At 40.6% G+C, this 16,672-nt stretch overlaps 1 protein-coding gene across 2 annotated transcripts in view; it reads right to left on the bottom strand.

The window, feature by feature from the left end:
* The window catches only part of plpp3 (phospholipid phosphatase 3), a 32,807-nt gene extending 16,903 nt beyond the window's left edge, over nt 1–15,904 (bottom strand). The window contains exons 1-2 of one of the 2 annotated variants that reach the window (XM_046836181.1): nt 15,428–15,904; nt 273–427 (exon numbers count right to left, since the gene is read on the bottom strand). In XM_046836181.1, the coding sequence (XP_046692137.1) occupies nt 273–427; nt 15,428–15,563 (291 nt within the window). In that variant the 5' untranslated portion in view covers nt 15,564–15,904. The remainder of the gene's footprint in view (nt 1–272; nt 428–15,427) is intronic. The other variant, XM_046836180.1, reaches the window with a different exon arrangement.
* Nucleotides 15,905–16,672: the final 768 nt, after the last annotated feature.

The following is a 16,672-nucleotide window of genomic DNA, read 5'->3' as shown; positions in this document are numbered from 1 at the left end:
AAAAAGAGGAGAACATCTGGCATGGAGGACTAAGCTCTGAAAGAGAGCCACCTGTGTGAATGGGTTTTCCATATCACTATATGTATCTTTTCAGATCTATTCTATAATTTTAATAAATCTTATTTATAGGTGTTCAATTTACTTTATATAATATCTTTAACATAAATCTATGAACTCATATCACTCTTTTAGAGGCCTCGGCCTGCCATGCCATTTCCAGTCTCGCGCGGCACCATGCCCCGATTCTAATGCCCACCAGCCGGGGCACTTACGCTGGCAAGGGGCAGGAGGACGCCCACAGCCATCAGCACGGAAGAGGGCACGGTGCTTCTCTTATAGGTGTAGCGAATGCTGTCGTCGGTACAGTAGAAGCCGCGCTGGTACGGCTGTATTGAAGACTTGTGTAGCACCATGGAGGGCAGCATGACTGCGCAGAACACACAAACACACGCCGAGCATGTCGTCACACACTCAGACTTACCCGAGATGCTGTGCTGTTTAATTTAATTATATAATTTATTTTACTTTTTTTTTTTGTTTCTTCACCTACGTTACATTTAGATAGGATAAACTTTTATAAACAGTCATTCTACATCAAAAAGAGGCTTAAGAATCTTATCTACAAACTAAACACAAATACACTGTAGGTTTTACATGCAAACAGGACTGTTTGTGGCAAGCGGCTCAGCATAATGTGAGGGCTAAAGCAGGGTCTAAAGCTTGAGACAATGCATTCTAAATAGCATTAGCTAAAATCCTTTAAATAAACTAAACTTCAGAGTGCGCTTCTGCAAACTTCAATGAACAACACTCTTAAAAGGAAAATGTTCTTCCCTCCACAAAAAAAAAAAAATCCTCACCTTTAATGTACTTACCTTCCAAATTTTGATTGATTCAAGTTAAATTATATTTAATCCAAATTATTAGTTAATAGCAGTGTAATAGCAGACTGTTGTGCAACTATCCATGCATATGAAATTCTTATGAAGCGCTAGTGATTTGGCTTTTTTTTTTTTTTATCCTTCATAAGATGTGGATCTATGTGGCTAACATAATTACATGAGTGATTGGTGATTAGTTCATTGTGAAATTATTCTGAATTAACTTAATTACATGCAAAACATATATAAGTATGGATGTCCAAACGGTGGTCAGTTATACCACAAAGCCATGCCAACAGCACAGAGGTTTACCACACATACCCAATAAATAACCAGATATATAAGGTACATTTATGAAGTGCAGAGGCCACTGTGTTTTTTTGGAGGGAGGAAAGAGATGCCAACCTGGGAATGGAGCCCAAAGTGGGCAACTTGTTAGCATCGTTAAAAAGTCACATCTCCTGCAAAACATGTCAGCATGGAAAATAAACCCAGATTTCCAAATCAAAGCAAAAAAAACATGAGCGGTCTGTAAGTGTAGCGGAAGCTCTTAAGAAGGCTTCTACGAAAGGTTGTAAAATGTGTGAATAGCAAGAAAAACAAGCCGACGCTTACATTGGCCACCCAAATCTCTGGAACAGTCGTTGGGATGGCAAGAAAAGCCAGGATCAGGAAGTGTTGTGGTTTGTGTGGTTAGACAGAAAGAGTGGTGAAACACACAAGTCAATGAGTAACAGCCAACTTTTATTTGCAAGTACTTTGAAAATCAATTTGGAACTCCCTTTTGGCAAGAAAAACCTTGACCTCAATAGAGGCATGCAACACCGTTTCCAAAACTTGATGAAAAATGACATTCGGTCCCAGACCTGGAATAATTCCTATACATGAATTGGTATTCAATACTGTATATTCTATGTCAGCACGACATGGTTGAACCTTTCCTGTCTGTCTTTTTCCCTCCTTAAACAGCTGAGAGATTCAGTCGAAGGCTTCACCTGCGCAAACAAAGTGGGTGTTGTCATGAGGAAGCACATTTAGGAGTAAGGTAAACTATTGCTGAGGGTTGGCAAGTTCACAGACTTGAAGAGACTTCATGGGACCAGGTTGTAAGCTGGGGAAACACCCACTGGTATGGGGACTTTACAAACATGTCTGGATTCCTCCCACACCTGTGTCAAATCGACGAGAGAGCATGGCCTGTAATCAATCACAGGCAGGGAACAAAGATGCACATGGATAAGTGTGTTTGTGTCTGCCTTTCTGTCCTCTACAGACGCAAAGGGCATACAAAGTTCTTGGCAAGTGCAGAAATTCTACATCGAATCAAAGCATCGAACATTTCCATCACACTGCTGCGGTTCTGTTTGCACTGAAATTATGATGCAAATTAGTATGAAAGTGTGTGTGTGTGTGTGTGTGTGTGTGTGTGTGAGAGAGAACGAGAGAGAGAGAGAGAGAGAGAGAGAGAGAGAGAGATAGTTTTACTTGTCAACCAAAGACTGAGAGTTGGAGTGAGCAAAAGATAAATAAAGAAAAGCAATCATAGCTTTAGTGCATGTGGGAACTCCAGTGACCCCTTACCGTGCCTTAAAAATAAGCCCAACGGCAGCATGGGAGAATGCAGAGCACCTACTACAAAGCCTAAATAGGCCTGAAAGGAGTGTGAGTGTGTGTATGTGTGCTTCTCCACCAAATGTCGATGAAAGGCTCTCTGTATATGCCTGCACTGCCAGTCCCACTATGCCAGCCTGGAATTGTTGAGCACATCATGCCATCACCATTAGAGACGGTTGGTATGTGAAAATTCTGTCCCTCCCCATACACACACATACACAATCTTGTTCTCTTTTCTTAACCCTAATTTAATCCTCATGCCTGGGTTCATTTACGTCACAGGACAGAAGCTGTACGGCTTCAAAAAGAACAGGCTCATAAATAATACACTCATGCCGCTTTGCTTTAATGTCTCTCTATCTTTCTCTCTTTCGTTTTTTTCTAAACACAAGACACCTGAATTCTGTGTGTGTGAGATAAATCAATGAAGAAGAAATCTGCTTTGCATCAAGGAACTTCACAGGGAGGATACTGAATGGACAGACACTCAAGCTTTATGCTTTCCTACACTATTAAGATGTAAAGGTTACATGGCGCATGGGGTCCATAAAGTACTGGTTTGTTTTTTTCCTTTGTAGAGAACCGTTAGTACAACCATTTCCCAAAACCTTTGACCATACAAAAAAAATCAGATACAAAACAGAATCTGACAGTGCTCGAATTTTACCAAATGTGCAAGCATCATTTGCGAGTTACAAAAATCCAGAGAAGAAAAAGAAAAATTTCCCAGGAGAATCCTAAACCACCACCACCCCCCACCCCCTTCCTCCACCCACCCACACACACACACACACACACACACACACACACACACACACACACACCCCAACACCGCCATATCTGCTTGGCATAAACAGTCCGGGCGAATGAGCTGCCCAGACAGATCGCTCAGTTAAAGCCTAATGAAAATCATCTGGAACCAGGGGGTTTTATTTTGAGAAAGCCAAACTTCATATACATACCACACACAAGCATACAACAACAATCAAAAAGTGGGTGGCAAAGTGCAATGGGAAATTTTCCTATTTGGGTTATCAGATGTGGGCACATGGTTTTCCCGCAGCAGAAACAGTGAGCCGGCGAGAGCAGGCGTTGCGGGTCGCCTAAAGCTCAAGACAGCACATCAGAGATACCAACATAGCATGAGAGAATGTGAGGCCAGTTAAAAAATGACTGTTTGCACAAGAAATGTGTGCAGGCAAGCAAATTGCTGGTACAGCCATATCAGACGTGACACTGCTGGGAGCGAGGAAGTTCCAAACGTCTAGTCTAAACATACAGTATGTGGGACAAGTATGTGTGTGCCCTGATCTAGTAAGAACCATCAGAGTCAGTGAACCCAAGAATACTGTGTGGTTATGTGGGATAGACCCAGCATGGAGCAATACTTATGAAGTGTATGTAGGTGTACTTATATGAATCAATTGTCTAGCCAAGACATTTTTCCAAGTTGTCTAAAGATAAGGATATTACTGGTCGACTAATTTTTTCCATATTACTCATGTTATTTTACACAACATGGAAATCTTCCAGCTGCTTGTAATACAATTTGATTAATCAGGTTTATAAAATGAGCTGGCACAGTGATGCAATAGTGAGTGTTGCAACTTCACAGCTCCAGGATCCCTGGTACAACTCTAAACTTGGGCTAATTCCACTGTGGATTTAGCATATTCTCAATCCCCCCATTTCACTGGTTGATAAACTGGCTATTCTAAAACTGACAGAAGTAGTGAATGAGTGTGTGAATCTGACCCGCCACTGGACTGACAGGTTCGACAAAACTGTCAGAAACGCGCCTCTTTAGCACAGAGCACTCGGAAGTTGAATAGTCAAATTAGCATTATAACAAGACCAATCGTTATTTGATGACAAGTGCATCTTGGGAAAGGGAATGGGGCATTGTGAGGAGTAATGCTGAGGAAATCCTTTATATGTGCCCCAAAGAACACACACACACACACACACACACACGCACACGCACACGCACACAAACCCACACATAGATAGATTGGGGAAAGAGAAGAGTACAAAGGTCAAAGCCTTTAACTGGGGAGTCTATCAACAGCACACCCGCGTCCACTCATATGCTGATACACTTTTGGGTCAGAGGTTCTGTTAAACCCACAACGCCATTAGTGACAGCATTAAGACAGATCAGCTCAGAGCCAGAGGTCACGCATCAGACCTGTAGTGAGACGGTGCTTATTTAAGAAATAACTCTGGAGCTTGATGAGAAGAAATACAAGTGCATAAGTTACTGGAAGAAACAAGTAATGACAGTGACCGTGACAAAAGATAAGCTCTATGAAAGCTAATCAGAGAATCGAACTGTCTGTGCCCTAGAAGCTAGCAAGTTTATGATATCATTTATTCAGAGCATGACGTAAATGTGGAAATGGCAGTGTAGCGTGTGAACATTTATATAACATTTCCTCATTAATGACTGTAAAGCATTTTAAATTCAAATTGAAATTAAAACCATCATTTTAACCCTGGAACCAGTGATTCATATGTGTGAAGTTATCTGCCAGTGAAAGCAAAGAAAACTGCATGAAGGCTGATAGACCACTTATTTAAATAGAGATGGTGACAGATTCATAAGCAACCAATCATCACAGCCGTCATTGAGAGATCAGAAGATAACTGTAATTATAAACTTGCTTGCACCTTCGTCTGACGTAACAGTTCTTTGCCTGAGGTGAACTTGTGCGCTTACGTGCCACTTGAGATGGAGAAATTTGTTCCCGGAAGCTTCTGTGACAGCTATGCCATCACCCTTCTGATATCCTAATACTGTCTGTACAAATAAAGGAAATGTGTCAAACTGATAAGTCAGCCAGTTAGTAGCATGTTACTCGTCTCTGATATTTGAGACTGTTCTGCTGCTTCTATGACTCATTTCATATTTATTTTATAATAATACATTTGTAAAACTGTATCGTATGTGCTATGGTATCAAGTGAAAACTTTGTTTTTGCTTTCTTCCTGTGTTGGTTCGTGGTCACATTTCCACTACCCTTCACATTCATTTTTTATAGAGCGTAAAAGATTAAGTTTACTTCTATAAAACAAGAGTTAGCCAAATGGGTTAAACAGGGCACAAAGAACAGTAAGTACAAAGAAGCATTGCAAAGTAGTGAAAAGGAGGGGTTCAGCTTGAAGGCATAACTGACAGCACATATTAGCTCTTCAGCTCAGCATTTTAGCTTTGCAGAGGCATCAGTATTCCACACAGAGAAGGGGTTTGTGTTGAATTTAGGTTTCTGCTCTCCTGACTGGTTTGTCAACTGACGATCATTTGGAGGAGAGGCCCAGGGGTCAGGGGTCAGAACCCAGTCCGAAACCCCAGAGAGGGGTAGTGTATAGAGGCTGTGAGTGAGAGAACACAGGACGCTGTGGGAACTGCCCTGCGGAGAACGAGTGGAGTTCTGCCAGACCTCATCTGCCTGTGCCAGAGCAACAGAATACAATCAGAGGCAGAGAGAGAGAGAGAGACTGAGAGAACGTTATTGGGTACAAGGGGAACTCTAGAGGAAAGGTTCATTAATTACTCAGGGTAGCAGGATCTCAATCGAGGGAGGAGGCAGGGACAGAAAGAAGAAGGAGAGGGACTTTTTTTCATTTATCCTTCATGTCTGTAAATTTAGAGCTGCATGTGTCTGTGTGTGACTTTATGACGGAGCACTTTATAAATATGGCACTGCACTTGCTCCATGGTATTAGGCCGCACTGTGTGGCATTCTTCAGGAGTCAGAGGTGCATTTCAAGCTGGTTGGGAATTTCCAAAACACACACATGGATGATGTCCGTTACACCATCACTGCAAACTCAAATTCATGTTCTTGCTGACCTCTGTCCTATGAACTGTGAACTCCAAAATGTGTGGCCTGCCTACTACATATTGTTTCTCCTGCCTTCTCTGCTTTGCTACTGATCCTTACATAAACACACGCACACATGCACACACACACACACACACACACACACACACACACACACACACACACACGTATACATCCTAAGCCCATAAGCCTGATGCTGAACTTACATTTCCTGTGGAAAAATGCACACTTTGAAAGTTTTAAGATAATAAGTTATAACTCCATCAAAATATTAAATAATCTGTGGATTTGCCATGTTCAGTGTTAAATGACATGAAGCCTGATTTAAGCTGGATGTGATGTACATCAGGAGATTCAGTTTCAGTCCCCGACTGGCACTGTATTTTCTTTCTTTTTTTTCCAAACATAAAAGCACTAGTTACCAAATTACCTGTTAGACCTCCCTGTGGTACTGTGCTGGCGCTGTTTTGAATTGACCTCATGGTAATATAATACATACAATTGGACCTCTTAGTGACAAAATAACTGTTGCTCCTTACTAACGATAACAAAGTTGATGTGAGATCATTGAGACAAATTACATGTATAACAGACCCCATTAAACTGACTATCTTAACTAGCTTAAATAGGGGTGAAAAGATTTAACACGCAGACTTTGAAAAGCGTGTGATCGTTCCGTTCAGTGATGTTGATTCTGCATGTGTGTGAGTATTACGAGTAAGAGCGAATCCATTCCTCTGTCTCTAACTGTCTCCATCGGACAAACACTGGGAGCCACTCAGCATTGTCTGTGCAGGCTGCTAAGCTCAGCGTTGTTGGTGCCTCAATACGCTGGATTCGCTGTGAAGTGTAAAACGTGCTTACACGCAGCAATTTCTGCTCACAGAATATCAGCAGCCCATTCCTGGCCTTTGCGCACATTCGCACATGCTGCACGACATCATCCGGTGCTCCACTGCTGATATCACTTTTGATTTCTCGTGGCACGTCTAATCCAACTGTGTAAAACTTTCTATATTTAGATACTAATCTATATTTAGAAATCAGTAGGTTTATAGGAAATCACAGTGCAGAAGTTCCCATTGCTTGGCACTGACGTTGCTCTGTTATTTTACCTTTTTGATCCTTATCCCACCCACTATGCTTCGTGCTTACCGTACACCATGAAAGGGATGTGTTTATCTAAGAGGGGACGTGGGTGTGCATAAATATCATTTACTGCGGTTTCCTTAAAGAAAATAAAGAGTCTCAGAGTGTACCTTAACATGTCAAAATAAAAGACAAGAGACTTTTAACTCATGCTGCTAAAAGCCCTAATATGGTCACACTAATACAGGCATGACTCGACTGAATTACAACCAACCATCATAGTGCACAGGGCAAACATCAAGTCGCAGGTCAAATATGCATCTCAGCCAACGCTGAAAAGCCTTTATATATACAGCATGTATGTACTTAGGTGATTAAGCCTGTATTTTAGTATTAGTTAATGGATTTATAATATTATTGATAATATGTAAATACATCAGGACAACACAGACACCTACATAGTTTCTCTATTTCACGCATTCGCATAAAAATACTTTTAGGATAGCAAAAATAAATGGATTGAAAATTAAATTACAATTATTTTACTGTTCAGTCTCTTGCTCGCAAAGGTCCAGATAACAACTAACTATGACCAAAATATTTATAAGTGTACATTTCGAAATATGTTCATGCCTATTAATAAAACTTAACATTTTAAAGTGTTTTTATTTTATAGTAAGTATTGAAACACCTGACTTTTACAGCCATATTTCCAGCTATTCTTCTCTAAACTCTTAACACAATGTTGCAGGCACACAATTCTATAGGATGTCTTTGGATGCAGTAGCATTAAACTTTCACCTTGCTTCACTTCACTCATAAGAACAAAGCCAGCTCCATGAAGATATGGTTTATACGGGTTGAAGTGAAAGATCTTGAGTGGCCTGTTATAGACCTCTGACCCTCAACCATACTGAACACCTTCAGAATGAATTGGAACTCGACTGCATCCCATTCTCATACTACATCATGACTTTAATAATGCAGCATTATGAGTACAAACCACACTCCAGAATCTAGTGGAACATCTTGGGAATGGGAAATACAGGTGGAAATGTGATCAGGTGTCCACAATCTTTAGTCCATATAGTGTATCTTGGATTCTAACAGGACAGGATACAACAAGGACAAACACATACTTCTCTGTCTATTAGCGTTTAAACATTCTGTATGTTTTTTTTTAAGTCATAACTACAATAATCAGACAAGAAGAAGTCAACGAAATGGAGCAGAACTTATCTCTGACCTAATGTACATTGCCCTGTAGTTTCAGCTCTCTGGCTACATAATTTATATAAATGCACGAGATAAATGATTGTTTCAGATTTCCAAACTGTGCGCACAAAAGAAAAACGTATTCAGCATGATGATGTGATTGTATGATTTCAAAACAAATTTATCATCTAACATCTGTGTGTGTGTGTGTGTGTGTGTGTGTGTGTGTGTGTGTGTGTGTGTGTGTGTGCCAAATCATATGTCGCCTTTAAGCTACACAGACAGAAAGAGTGTCTGCATGTGGTCAGAAAATTGTAACCGTGCCTATACATAGAAATTCTACACTCATGTTTTGCAGACAACTAAAGCTACATTTAGATCAAGTTTAGATCTGTGGCATGAAAACAGATGTGTTTGCATGTCTGGATCAGAGTGGGTTAGCATGTGTGTGGGTCTGGAAGTGATTGTTTCCGTTTAATCCATATGTGTGAATCTAAGTGTCCAGAATTCCAGATAATTAATTTTTTGTAATTCACTCTATGTAAAAAAGAAACCAAGACTTATTAAATATAAAACTATACTTGAGTATCCTGGCATGCAGGTAAGACACCAAATCAAATCTAATATTTATTATGGATTGTTGATTTTATTGCTTATTCACAATGAAAAATCAAAATTTGATACAACTCTATTTGTTGATTGTATAACACATCCCTGACTCTTATCCAAGCTGAGTTGCTTGCACTGCACAATCCACTTTGCATTCTCATACGAATAAGCAGCTGGAAACAAATAAGTCCATATTATCAAATGTCCAATCATGGTGTTAATTTAATCAGCAGGATGATTTTAAAAGAAATAAACCAACAAATTTAATTTACAGAACACTAGATTATAATCTGAGGTAAAGAGATGTCTATTAAGAAAATGTATATTGTTTCGACTTCCTCTTTTTGATTAAGTTTGGAAAACCACAGTTTTGATGCACTAATGCATCTGTGACTGAAATAACCAATAAAACCTATAAACTTGAATGGACAAACTGTATATGTATTTTGTATGTAATAAAAAATTAATTACCACTGAATACATCATTAATAAATGTTGTTTGTGCCGTTGCCATTTGCTTGTAGCATTCCTGTTTTCCCCAGTTGGTGCTGCATTTTAATTAAATAAAAGTCTAGATTCAACAAACTAAACAGACTTCACAGAGTCCAGTGAAAGCACAACAGCCTGTTAATTATCCATCATTATATTCTTGCCTATTTCTTGGAAGGCATAATAAGAGTTTAAGGCACTGTGACTGACCCAGAGGTGATGGAACTTTACACATGGGACATTTTGACACAAACACAGGAATGCAGAACACCCAGACTTTAACCGGGTGAAAGGGAGTAGAGCGCAAGGGGGCGAATGAGGTCGTCCTTGGCCTTTGGAACATAGATGCGGTTTGTTTAACAGATGCCCACACAGGATTCCTGAAATCTCATTTCAGAATATGCACTTCTAAACACACACACACACAAACACCAGATTCCACAAAATCACATTCCTGAAAACAACCCCGGAATTATAACTAATCTCATGAAACTGAGAGAAAGGAATTGTTCTGTCCAGGGTTTAGTGAGTTAATCAGAGCCTTTACAAAGGTGACTATGTCCAACAAATACTTTAACCAAATATCCCACAATCACACAAACAAGCGCACAATGCCTAATTTGCTGAAACAATGGATTATAGTCGACCTATGAGAGAAAATTAAATGCAATAAATCTCGCCTAGCGAGCAAAGTGATTTGCGCATCCATGGCAAACAAAGCCAGGAGGGGGTCGTTATAGTGTATCCTAAACACAACAACTGATTAGGTGGATTTCCTGGTGTTCTTGAATACAGTTCGGAGGCAGTAAAACCAGAGAAGTGCATATGATGTTAGCTAACTTTTACCTGATAACGCAGGCTCAGTAGAAAACAGACACTTGGAGGTATTTAACAAAAGCCAGAGGCATGTTATCACTGCTTTGCTTTCCTGATGTCTGTTATAGGATGTGATAACGTCATCCCTGGCTCTCTCACTGTCTCTCACTGTCTCTCTCTCTCTCTCTTTCTCTCACTCTCTCTTACATACACAGATAGCTGTAAGACAACCATGTGCATCTAATTGCTACGTCAGGCACTAGGTTTTGTCTAATAAACACTGGTTGTATAATGAAATTACCTGATCAGCAACCTGGTGACTAGCCAACATAAACATATAGCCAGAATACTGCTGCAGTCACAAACATAGTGTAAGCCCTACAATTTGACAGACCCATTAGTGGGTTGTGGGTGTCATTTAGATGCTGTGGTTTATGGAGTATGTGTGTAAGGGAGATTAAATGAGTGTACTGATGCCAACATAGACACAAACACATACAGTGTTCTCTATCACATTACCATCTCTGACTCTAAGTAATCTGAATCTATTGACATTCACCTTTTCATAAATACACACTTAAACTTGGTATTAGCATTCGTCTCATTGTGTGAAATAGTTTTTAGTTAAGCTTTTATTTAACCTTTTTATTCTATTTAATAGCTCTAGAAATACTGATGTAAATATGATGCAATAAAGACAAGTTAGAACAAAAAGACTACGACTTTAATTGTCATTTAAATGCATTGAATGAGAACATGATAGCAGTACAGGCTTACCAGTTAATACATGTTCAGACCTGACTATAACTGACTTTTCATTCAACCAGTACAGATAAATGGGAAATAAGTAAGGACCGAAATGCTGCCATTCAATATCATTCGGTGACATACAAAAGATATCCCAGCCTTTGCATTTACAGTGTTCGATCTTTTTCCCCCTCAAAGGAAAGTCGTCTGCTGCTTTTCTTGTGTTCTCCAAAACAGCGCTGTTCTTTCTCATTCTTAAATTATGGCTCTCACACATCCCGACCCACTCAGCTGACCACAATCACAGCTTTTTTTTTTTTTTGCCCTGCCCCAGTGGATAGTAGCTTCTGACGTGTACACATGAGAATCACTTAGTTCTTAACACTGCTCATCCAGCCGGCGCCTAACTCATGAAGTTTCTGTGTACATTTGCAAACAGTGCAGCTTAGCCTGTAAACACACCAAACATCCTGGCACCATGTCTGAGAGAATAACAGACGTGTAACTATACAGATTGGAATACAGCTCCTCTTACTGCTGGTGAAACTTCTCATCAGAGGACGTCTACAGGTTTTTGTCAAAAAGGAAAATGGATTGCATGTCAAATGCACTTGGAACATTTTGAAATAAAAAAAATGCACATTAGTACAATCTCTGTGACAAAACATTCCTGCCATGGTTTACGTTAGAGCAGGAGGACTTCATCAGTCTTGGGCTAGGCAGGTTTTTCTTGAATACCATGTTAGCTTTGAGTTGCAATCATGACCCAGTCAATGGGAGTGAGAGGTTTGGTGCTTGAGGAAATGGTCTGGAAAAAGAGAGGGATTACATTTCACAGCACAGCTGGCCACATCTAGGGCAAAGAGTGAAAGTGCTAGATGGAGAGGATGAGAGAGAGACAGAACAGAGCAAGTAAGAGAGCAAGGCGACCTTTTCCTCTTCCCACCCTTTCCTGAAGTTGGTTGTGCAGATGGGCCGGCCTAAAAGAATTAGAGTAAGATCAGAGGCTGTGTTGTCCCAGGACCATGAATTTGAAAAATCTTGGAAAATATCCATAGACGTGGCTATGTGTGCAATTTCATGAAATACTAAGTGGGTAAATCTCCCATGGGTTTCTCCAACACTTTATAACTCTGCCCACCAACCCCTTTTCTGGAATGCCACACTTAACAGAGGGGATATAAATTGCCAAAATCAAGAAAGCCAAACCTTTACTTTGATCATGCACTAGTCCAGGTGAATGAAAAAATTGTATAAGAAATCAGTTGGTTGTGGAGGGTTTTTCGCTAAGAGCACATCTCACTCAATCCCGCTGATTTCTGACAGACACCCTTTTCATCCCCATGCCAACAGTTATTGTTAGCATTCCCATATTTCCCTGCAGCTTACTGGAGTAAAACTTTGGCTCGTGCGGTGTTTGTATTCTGGTGAACCATCTTAAAATGCACAGAGCGTGCATGGGCTCCATCCTGCCTTGAATGGCATCCCGGCTCCATTGTGTGCTTGAGGAAAGTCATTGAAGCACAGTGGCGCTTAGGTGAGAGCCACTTTTAGAAGGCGGTTTCCTGCGAAAGGCCGCCAACAAGCGAGTCTCTCCATAACAAATATCCCAAAGGAAGTTACAGTGGGGATCGAAGGTTGATAAGCAATCTAATGTTGCACAATTGCACAGCTATGAGCATTATAGGCTGTTCCAATTACACTGGTCTTACTTAAGGAGAAGGGGATTAACCAACCTCACCAAAGCAATGCAAATAAAGACTGAGAGAAGGAAAGGGTTGAGTAGAGCCTGTTCGGTGGCTATGGTATGTACCAGAATGTGTGTCACCCCCCCACTATGACCCCCTTGGGAGTTTTTTTTGGGGGGAATATGTGAGTGTTCACCAAGGATGAACCTCCTGTGCTTTAGTGCACTACTGTATGCTAATTGGGCCAGGCTGAGCTTCACTCTCAGGAGGAGCTCAGCAGGAGGTGAGTCACTGATCTGTCTGACTGCTCGCATTTACAGATTCACCTTCACTCGGCAGTAAGTTCCAATCAAATGCTGGCCATGGGACAGAGTTGCTTTGACTCTTTACAACTATACCCAAGGTATATTAATTTTTTTTCGGGACTGAGATTAGCACAAAGATTCAGGCACGGCAGCATTAAACAGATGGAAGCCCAAGCATCCAGCATCGCACCGAACAAAGCCTATTCAATCAGACATTCTTCAAGTGGCCCACAACTACGCACCCCCTCCCTCCTCGAGTCCCCATCTTAATGAGTCTCCTCTTTTTCACAACACCCTTCACCCCCACAACAAAAAAGGAGTGCAACCACCCTGTCTTTACCATCACAAAGAGCATGTTCGTTTGTATCACACTTTGATACACAAAGTCGATGCCATGCCATCTCTTAATTGGAGAAGGAAGTGCCTTAAAAAACTGGAGATTTGTTCCATATGTTGTTTAATGGCTTATGCATTAACCAAAACCACATATAAGAGTCTGGCTTGTAAGTGCATGTAAAGCAAACACTGTAAAAGTTTTCATTATCTTCCAACTAGGAAAAGACAAGGAAGGGGGGCAGGGGGTTCGGTATAGGGCAGCTAGTACATTGTATTTCATATACATATCTATGACTTGTTATAGCAACTGAACCAAAATTTCTCACTACTTTTGCAGCAAGTGGCAGCTTATCAAATGCACAAATGCAAAAGAAGTCTTGTCCTTCTTCTCTCTGACTTCTCTCAACTTTCTAAGAGCACAAAAGCAGTTGCATGATAAAGGCTTAACAGTGGTTTAAGTATCCCCCAGCTGCCCTACATCACAAATTTATACCATTTCTTTTCCACACATTCCACAAACAAAAAGTTCAGAGAAAGGCACTTGGCCTGTCCCTGCTCTGAAAGAAAGCTGATATGATGTAGTGTAGGGGTTTAAAAAGAGGCAAGGCAGCAGAAAAAAAAGGGATTTGAAGAATGTATAAGATGTTTGCTAATCCTACAGCTCTGAATACTGACTTGCATTTGTATAATGCTGGATTTGGATGTAAAATGTTGGGGCAGCACAAAGAACACATGACATTTGCTTAAGAATAAGAGTAAAGCTTAACTCCCAATTCCAAATGAGGGTTCAACTTTTATTAAAGCATGCAAATATGCAGAAATACATATAAATTCTAAAGTTTTGAGAAAGCGTAGCATTAGGGTAAAGTTCATCCCAAAGTCCTGCACGCTCATTGACATTAAGAAAATGATATAGCATTGTGATGGTTTCCAGGCATTTAAACAACAACCCGGCAAATGGGTTGTCAAAACGCGACCTCAAATTCTGTCACTAACCAATTTCCCATTCCTTTTGGAGTATTTGTAATCCTACTTAACAAGATGCTCTTGATCCGTTAGATGAACCTTACATTATATAAACAGAATGATGCAGACAGTGCAGGTGCATGTCTGATAAAAAAAAAAAAGTGGTTGGTCTGTGCATGCCAACAAAAGTAGGCTGCACAGGAAGGAGACACAAAAAGTTTTGAGTGTGTGTGGGTTTTTATTATGTCAGACCGGATAAGAGAAGGGCATCCTCCGAAACTTTTGAAATGTCCAAGTTTGAGCAAACTTGGAAGTCTGACGGAACTCCCAAACTCATCCTGAACCTCTGTTGCAGATTGTTGTGTGAAAGGTGTGTGTATAAGTGAACAACCCATCCCCAAGCCAAAAAATGAAGGATCAAAAGCAAAAACTAGAAAACTTCATTATGACCGTACAACCTTTACACGTTATTAAGCTGTATTTTAACCATGAGTAAACATTGAAGTAGGGGTGCATTGTGTGTCCAGTTCTATTCCTCTGCGATAAGGCTGTTTATAACGGCACTTACATCTGCTTAACGAGATAACAATGCACAACAACACCCTTCACAAGTGTCAGGAATGGAAAAGTGTGAAAGAGGTGCGAGAGATTGGCACGTCTGTTTTCAATATCAAAAGGCAGAAGTTGTGGATTTGTTTAGAGTCGTTTCTAGTGAATGATTTGACTATGACCATAAACTTTACTCTTTCTCTCGTTTGCGCGCGCGCGCGTCTGCATCCAAATCGTGGCTCAAAAGTTGTCCTTTTACGCACGGCTTCAACACTCACCTAAAAGAAGGCAGATGATATCCAGGACGATCAGCAGTTTCCTCTTGCTGGTGCCGGTGCCGTTGCTGTTGAACGTCGATTTGCCGCCGTTTCTTGTTTCGGGTGCCATCGCTTTCTCGTACACGTACGATTGCATTCAACAGACTTGGTGATGTTCTCTAAAAGAAATGATCAGTCCATACACTGTGAATGCGAGTCCGAGAAAAGACGTGTCAGCAAGCCTGTAGGGAATCCCGATTTGTTTGTTTTTTTAGGAAGAAGTCCTTAAAAAAGTTCACAAAAAAAGTCCAAAAAGTCCCTCTCAAGTTTTTTTGTTTTGTTTTTTGAAACACATCTGTTTCAGAGTACCTTTTAAACAGTGTTCTTGGAGTGGTTTAAAGAGAAGGGGAGAAATAACCTTGATTGACCTGGATTGAAAGGTGTTTGGAGACGCAGAGAGCGCGCGGCTTTAAAAGTGCTGAAAGTCCAGCTTCACTTTTAAGAATCATTGCCTCCTCCTCCTTCTCCTCCTCCTCCTCCTCCTGCTTGTCCCCTTTTCCTCTCCCGTGCTAAGCGCCTGGATCAGGGTCGGCCCCTTTTTCCTTCTCCCGGCCTGTGCGCCCTCGCCGACAATTACGCACGGCAGAGAAGCTCAGCTGAAATTGCAGCAGCACGTTTCATTCATAAGCTGTTGTGAAACTTGGAAAAATTAGCTGATGGGAAAGCTGGTAACAATGTCTCGTTATGAATGAATGACGAGTCTTAATACTCACATTTGCACTTTTACCTACAAACAGAGAGCGTGGAAATGTTAAAGGTTATGTATGTTTATGTAATTATTTCTGTTATACACATTGACATTTCATTCATTCATTCATTCATTCATTCATTCATTCATTCATTCATTCTCCAGGAGCCACTTGATGAAGTACAAGTTGATTTCTATAGTGCGTTTCACAATGGTCACTGTCTCAAAGCAGCTTTACAGAATTTAATAATTAAAGTGAATGATGTGTATTTATCCCTGATGAGCAGCCTGGGTGACTGTGGCAAGGAAAAAGTCCCTTAGATGTTTTGAGGATGAAACCTTGAGAGGAACCAGATTCTAAAAGGGGAACACATCCTCATTTGGGTGACATCAAGAGTGTGATTATAAATCTTAAAACAATACAGAACACTGGAGAGTGAGAACCACCTTGAGTGCTGGAATGTAAGAGTAGTTGTGAGTAATGTCCTTTCTACAGTCTTACTCTTACTCATACTCAT

The sequence above is a fragment of the Silurus meridionalis genome, chromosome 23, assembly GCF_014805685.1.
Source record: "Silurus meridionalis isolate SWU-2019-XX chromosome 23, ASM1480568v1, whole genome shotgun sequence".
Lineage (NCBI taxonomy): Eukaryota > Metazoa > Chordata > Actinopteri > Siluriformes > Siluridae > Silurus > Silurus meridionalis.
The sequence above is the reverse complement of the archived record's forward strand: the minus strand, read 5'-3'. Positions and strand labels throughout refer to the sequence as shown.